We start from the raw sequence: 7,740 nt of genomic DNA on the forward strand, positions 1-7,740 counted from the left end.
TGATGGAGTTTTGTTTTCTGAGCTGGATAGTTTGGTCGTGAAGCTTTCATCGTCCTTCTGAATGACATCACCAGCAAAAATTTCAGGTAGAAGTGAAGTATTCTACCCAAATTTTGTGCTGATGATGTCGTTCAAAAGGACGACGATGAAAGCTCCACGACCAAACAATCCAGCTCAAAGAACAAAACTCTATCAAAAAACGATTGACTAACATTCCACGAACGAAACATTTGACCAAGATGTTCTATAATCTTGTATTCAGATCCATTCCACTGTTCTCACTTATGTTCTCATTCACTACAATATTACAATGAAACGATTCAAAATTGAAGATCTTTGAAAAGTTCTTTATATTCTAAAGAAGTTCTTCAAATGACAAACTTCTTTTTTTATTTAGAAAATGTTTTTTTCTTTCAAGTACATTCTGTTATGTAACCATTACAAAAAAAGAAAAAAAACTTTATCTAAGAAGGATTGAATCATTCAAGTTCCTTCAATTAATGAATGACAACAAATACCAGTAACAGATGATGATGATGATGATGATGTTAATGATGTTGATGAAGATGAAGAAGATGATGAAGAAGAAGGAAGAAGATTGGAATATTCATTATTGATTGATTTATTTAATGATGGTATGATTGACCATAATTGTTGTATATCAATAAATTGATTAGTGATTGATTGATTTTTAATTGAATTTATTGATTTTTTTCTTATTTCTAATTGTTCTAAATTTATTGATTTTGTATAGAATAATGGATTATTCGATGAAGGAATACATAATAAGGATGGTTTTATATGAACATGGTCTTCATCATTTAATGAGTTTCTTCTAACTGGTAACGCATTTAATATCCTAGGATAAGTACTTTGAAGATGTTGTTTATGGTCTTGATGATGTTGATGGTGGTGGTGATGATGATGATGATTACCGACATCTGAAATCGTTGGTGTTGTTGTTGTTGTCAACTCATTTGTCTCTGTTGTTACTAAGGATGAATTTTGATTATTCAATGATATGTTCACTGTTATTGGTTTAGTTGTTGGTGTTGTCGTCGTCGTCGTCGTCAATGTAGTCGACGATGATGATGATGATTTATGAATAGGATTTATATTTGATAAAATATATTTAACTGTTGGATGATATGCCCAAAATGGATTTTGTTCTATTAAATGTTGTATTGCTATAAAATTTTCAGTTTCTGTCATTAATTCAAGACCGACAGCTGTTTGACGTTTCCATTTTGTTCTAATTATGAATAGTAATGATAGTATAAAAGAAAAGAAAAGGAAGTAGGTTGAATATGATCAGCTTCAAGTCAAGAACATTCAATGTGACTAATGTTGTGATTCCTTTTCGATAATGAAAAATAAAACTTTAATAGTTGAATTCATGAGTCGATCTGAGACAGACCATCAGTGATAACCTGAAATCACAGGACGGTTGTTTATTTTAGTAAGAGACTCCTCAACAGTGCACATCTATGATCCTGTACATGGGACTTGAACCCAAAATCTTTAGGTTCATGGCTGTACACTGCTGAGGAGTCCTACACTAGGCCATCCAGTGCTCGTAGATTTTTACTGACGAACTAATATAGATTGACTCATGATTTTAGTGAATTAAAATCATGATGATGATATAGTCATATTCTTCCGCTTTACATTTGTCTCGATGAGTATGTGTTTAATTTATTTGAATGTTTAGAGATTGTCTTTCTCAACAGTTCCTTTAATATGCTGTGAGAAAATATATTCTCTATGTTTTCACTTAGCCACTATATCAAGAAACATGAATAATCAGCTTAAAGATTTCAGTAGTATGTTCATAGTCTATTTAATCAAATCTATAGAATGATACAGGACTTAGTGGCCGAGAAGATAACGCGACGGCTTTTGAGGCGAAAGGTACTGGGTTCGAGTTCCAGAGTGAACATCATCAAGTCTGAGATGCAGACACATCCAGCTGACGAGTCCCAAATAGGACGAAACGCGCGTCTTCGATTCCGCTGCTAGCTACTATCCATCTTTGTTAATAATGCTTGTGAATTGAGGCTATATAGAGGCAATACTCACAGTATGCACATATGCCAATTAGAGACTGACCAGTTGCAGTCCTAAAACATCAATGAGAACATTCAAACAAACAATACTAAGTGAATTTGATACCGTTTAATAGCTGTATAGATTTAATCATGTTAAAAAACTTTACTGGATTTTAGTTGTTACGGTGGTTCTAAGTCAGATTTAAAGTTTATGAAAATGTTGACTACAACTGATTTTCGAATTGATCATTCATGAATAATAACCTACCATAAAAATGTGAGATTATACTGTTGATCACACAATAATAATGTCGAAATACTAATCTGGTCTATACTATTGTAGTAAGCAGGAACATGAGTGGGGACAAACGAATGTCATTGCCACGAAAATTACAGACTACCTCACTAAAATCTGACAACCATACAGTAAACAGTTAATTTGCAAACCATCAATCAATTGTCTGAATCTTGACCATTCCTTCTGCAAATATCAGTCCATCATCTCCGATTATTATTGTTCATGCATTTTCATACCGATTACGCTTCGTTTCCGTTCTTCCCTTATCTATCTTCTAGTGAAATACATTCTATGTCTGACCGTCGTCATATACTACTTATGTGGATGTAAGCGATTCAGACCACAACACTACTTCTCTAAATTTGGTACAAAATTTGCCAGTAACAACTAAGAAATTCCAGGATATACTCGTGGAATTCCTAAACTTGGCCAAATCTAACCACCAACCTTCCAGAAGCTAAAAATAAGTCATACTGTAATAGCATTAGTTCATTACCACATAACCTTTGAAGCTGAACGTATACTTACTAATAAAATTTACATTCAGTATGTACCACTAGAAAGTCAACAATGGTGAGCGTGGAAACAATTGGTCGATGTGCCATGCCTCAGCTATGAAGGCGCGGTCATTTTATATAACCTCTGGTTTCATTGTTCATACATTTTCACACCAATTATGTTTCGTTCCCGTTCTTTCCTTATCAATCTTCTACTGAAATACATTCTATGCCTGACCATCACCATTATCATATACTACTTATGTGCATATAAGCAACCCACATCACAATATGAATGAGTTCAATAAAGATAAATAAATATTAATTATAATTTACATGGTTGAAAGCATAAGTCAATTGAAGCTAGACCACCATGGAAAACCTGGAAGCATTGCACAGCCGTTTCGTCCTATTGTGAGACTCTTCAGCAGTGCGCATCCACGACATCGCCCCTTGAGATTCCAATCCAGGACCTACCAGTCTAGCGCCAGAGCAGTTAACCGATAGACCACTGAGCCGGCCGGCATCCAGCGATGTTAATGTCTAACTTCAACTAATCCACGAAGTTGAGCAACTAATCACCAATGTCTTCAGTGAGTTGATATCTCACAACAGACCTGGTTGAACTCCACTACTGAGGAGTCCCACAATAGGACGAAACGGCCGTCCAGTGCTTCCATAATAATAATAATAATAACAGTAATAATAGTAATTACCTTCTATTTTGATACCATGTTTTAACTTGTCTATCAGTTAAATTTAATTTACTTGCTAATTCTATTCGATCTTGTACAGCTAAATATTTTTGACGATCAAAACTTTGTTCTAATTCAGTTAATTGATAATCAGTAAATGCTGTACGTGCTTTTCTTGATTTTTTAATTAAATTCTTATGATGATGAGGAGGAGGAGGATTATGAGGATAATAGAAAATTTCTTTTTCATTCGTTTTATTCAATAGATGGGTATTCATTAGATCTGATATGAAGAATAGAAAAAAGAGAGGAGAAGAAGAAGAAGAAGAAATCATTTATTGATATCTAATAAGTTGAACAGTTGAGATCATGAATCAATTGAAACTAGACCACTAATGAAAACCTTGGAGCATTGGACGGCCAACTCGTCCTATTGTGGGACTCCTCAGTAGTGAAGTTCAACTAGGTATGTTGCGAGATACCAACTAACTGGAGATATTGGTGATCGATTGCTCAACTTCGTGGATTGGTTGAAATTAGACATTAACACCGTTGGATGCCGGCCGGCTGGATGATCTAGTAGTTAAGCGCTCTCTCGCGAGACTAATAGGTCCTCGATTCGAATCTCACGAGTCGAGATCGTGGATGCGCACTGCCACTGAAGAATCCCACAATAGAATGAAAAGGCCATTCAGTGCTTCCAGGTTTTCCATGGGGGTCTAGATTCAATTGACTCATGATCTCATCTATCAAGATTACTATAATATCCACAAAAACTCCTTCTGATATTAATATTTTATTTCCATAAATTTCAGATTTTTTTTATTCTGAATAGTTTTTAAAAATATTTATGTCCAAACATAAAGATTATTATCATAATGACAATTTGTGAAGATTGTCATATTTTCAAAGTTCAATTCACCAGACGATATAAGCTAAACCACAAAGGAATACCTCGAAGTAATGAATGGTAGATTCGTCCCTGTATGGCACTCCTCAATAGTGCATATCCACAATACCACACACAAAACGCGAACATAAGACATTCAGTCACATGAGCGAACACTTAACATCTATATACTGAACCGTCATACAACAGTGTTAATGTCTAACTTCAATCGATCCATGATCTTGAATAACAGTTCACTCATTGTCTTTGACACGGATTGGACTTCAATGATTACGACTTCTCACTAGAACTGTAAGAAACTCATCTTGAAGCTAGTCACAAGTGACTACATGATTATTATCAGAATGAAGATTTATGAAGATTGTAGTATTTTCAAAGTTCATTTCATGAGCCACGTTTCCTATAGTAGTCTAGCTTAGATTTTCCGCAACTATCAACATGGCTTTTTCGTCTCACTTGAAATCGAACTATAGTTCACTTCATTTCCATCGTTTAGTAATGTTATTTTTTTGTAAAATTTAGACTATATTCCTATTTTAATACAAAACAAATAGTCCCACAATAGGATAAAACGGCCATCCAGTGCTTCCAGGTTTTCCACGGTCATCTAGCTTGAATTGACTCATGATTTCAACTATATATAAAAATAGAATTTCACTTAACTAACAGGGATTGATTCAACGAACCCAAAGATAGAAATAAAGAAAATGAACAACCTGTTAGCCATATTTCACACTATCATTGTCCAGGTATTATCAGATAGAATAAAATTGACGTTAAAATCAATTTCTTCAATTGACAGATAATTCCTATTATCATAGTTGAAATCATGAATCAATTGAAGCTAGACCACCATGGAAAACCTGTAAGCACTGGACGGCCATTTCGTCCTATTGTGGGACTCCCCAGCAGTGCGCGCCCACGATCCCGCCTCGCGAGATTCGAACCCAGGACCTACCAGTCTCACGCCTGAGCACTTAACCGGTAGACCACTGAGCCGGCCGGCATCCAGCGATATTAATGTCTAACTTCAACCAATCCACGATATTTTTGAGCAACCGTTCACCAATTGTCTTCAGTGAGTTGATGTCTCTACAACAGACTTGGTTGAACTCCACTGATCACTGCTTCCCACTAGAACTCAAAGAAGCCCCCCTTGAAGTCAGTCACTAGTGAACATATGATCCTAGATCAGAAGGGGTTTTGTAGAGATTTCAGTATTTTCATAGTTAAAATCATGAGTCAATTGAAGCTAGACCACCAACAGTAAAAACATGAAGTTCAGCGAAAGGATCTCTTTTCAACGAATCTATTATCAAGCTGTATAGTCGTATATATATGAAAATGGCTATCCAGACCTCTTCATAGATATGAATATGTAAAGAAGTAGTTGTGACAAGGAATCCGGTTGTTCTGTTACAAAGAAAAACCTTTATATAAGTCTGGAATTTAAAAGTGATCGAACATCTGATGTAATCAAAAATCGTTTAACGACAGTGATAGAAAGAACATTCTATGCGGTAAAACTGAGAATAACATTCAATAGTTGGAACTTGTTTTCTGTATGCATAAGAGATAAGCTCCCTCGTCTGGTCGCCTTCATGTGCATCGAACAGTTTACCTGCTCTTGTGGAGCAAGGTATATTGGCCGTGGTCAACATTCGCTTTCAACTCGGATATGGGAATATGCACCAGTGCGGTTCTACAAGGATGAGAGGAAAGCAGTTAGGAGTTCCATACTTGAACATCTAATCGACTGTGATCATTCTACTGATCCACAGTTTGATTTTAGGGTTGTATATACGATTCGTCCAAATCTACTTAGATTTCTTTGTATCTAACTCCTAAAAATAACCGAAGCTCTCACTATTCATGAGCTAAAGCCAGAACTATGCGTATAAAAGAAGTACAGCCTATCGTTATCGTTACCTTGGCCATTATTATTATTACCACAGCATTTCATGCTTTATTTATGTCTCATATTCTTATTATTCATAATTGCTCATGATATCACTTCATTTTTACACCTCTATGACCTTGAATTATTGTAACAAAGCACATTTTAGACATTAACACCATTAGATGCCAGCCGGCTAAGTGGTCTCGAGGTTAAGCGCTCACTCGCGAAACTGATAGGTCCTTGGATCGAATCCCGTGAGGCGGGATCGTGGATGCGCACTGCTGAGGATTCCCATAATAGGACAAAACGGCTGTCCAGTGCTTCCAGGTTTTCCATGGTAGTCTATCTTCAATTGATTCATAATCTCAACTATTAAAAAAATTACTATAATATTCACAAAACCCCCCTTCTGATAAAGCACATTTTAATCATCATACTACATTCACATTATAATTCGTTACTAACTTATTAAGTCGATTGTTATTATTCATATTACGTAATCTAGTATTATAATCCTTCTATTACATCATCTTGATTATTCCTTGTTCTCATATCCTCATAGAACTAGTACTTTAACAAAACATTTTCATATATATATACGATTGTATAGCTTGATAATAAATTCGTTGAAAACAGATCCTTTCATTGGATAACCTGTTGTGTAGTAACATTTAATCAAATTACATATGAATGTGCGAAGGAAGTTTTATGGATTTCACAGTAATTTTTAATAGTTGAGATTATGAATCAATTGAAGCTAGACCACCATGGTAAACCATTTTAATCATCATTCTGAATCCATGTATGAACTGTTGATAACGGACAGAGAAACACAAAAATTGAATGTCAAATTTCCTTGAGGTATTTATAAAGTCACGCGTAATCGTATATATACCCTTCGTTTACTGTTTATAGTAACTTACTTTCAAAGTAGAGTTTCTTCTATATTTCATCTGTTTTCAACAGAGTTCAAGAAACAAAAAGTTTGAAATATGAAGTCATGACTATAATGCTAGTATCTGATGTATTACATACGCTAGAGTTGACAATTTCTCTATTCAGAGACATTAATCTATATTTTATCCGTATGTGGTTGTGGAGATTATTCAGTTTATGATTAAGATCATGAATCAATCACTTGTTAGACCACTCCTCAATAGTGCACACTCACAATCCCATACGCGGAATTCGAACTCAAGACGTTTGGTCTCGAACGTGAAATATTAACCTGCAAACACTGAGCCGTCCGGCATTCAACGGTGTTATTTCATCTTGTTACAACACACTTATCTGTAATTCAATAATCTCTGTCCAGTTCATACATTTATTAGAAATTGATATTTTCATAGTTGAAAGCGTGATTCAATTGAAGCTAGACCACCATGGAAAACC

The 7,740-nt window shown here is 35.2% G+C and overlaps 1 protein-coding gene across 1 annotated transcript; it reads right to left on the bottom strand.

The window, feature by feature from the left end:
* Window positions 1-3,555: 3,555 nt before the first annotated feature.
* Smp_125600 (barh homeobox protein, putative) lies at window positions 3,556-3,816 on the bottom strand (the record flags this gene model as incomplete). The annotated part of the gene is made up of 1 exon (XM_018788509.1): window positions 3,556-3,816. The coding sequence occupies one exon, from the start codon at window positions 3,814-3,816 to the stop codon at window positions 3,556-3,558; it is 261 nt and encodes an 86-aa protein (XP_018646524.1).
* Window positions 3,817-7,740: the final 3,924 nt, after the last annotated feature.

Source organism: Schistosoma mansoni (genome assembly GCF_000237925.1).
Source record: "Schistosoma mansoni, WGS project CABG00000000 data, supercontig 0138, strain Puerto Rico, whole genome shotgun sequence".
NCBI lineage: Eukaryota > Metazoa > Platyhelminthes > Trematoda > Strigeidida > Schistosomatidae > Schistosoma > Schistosoma mansoni.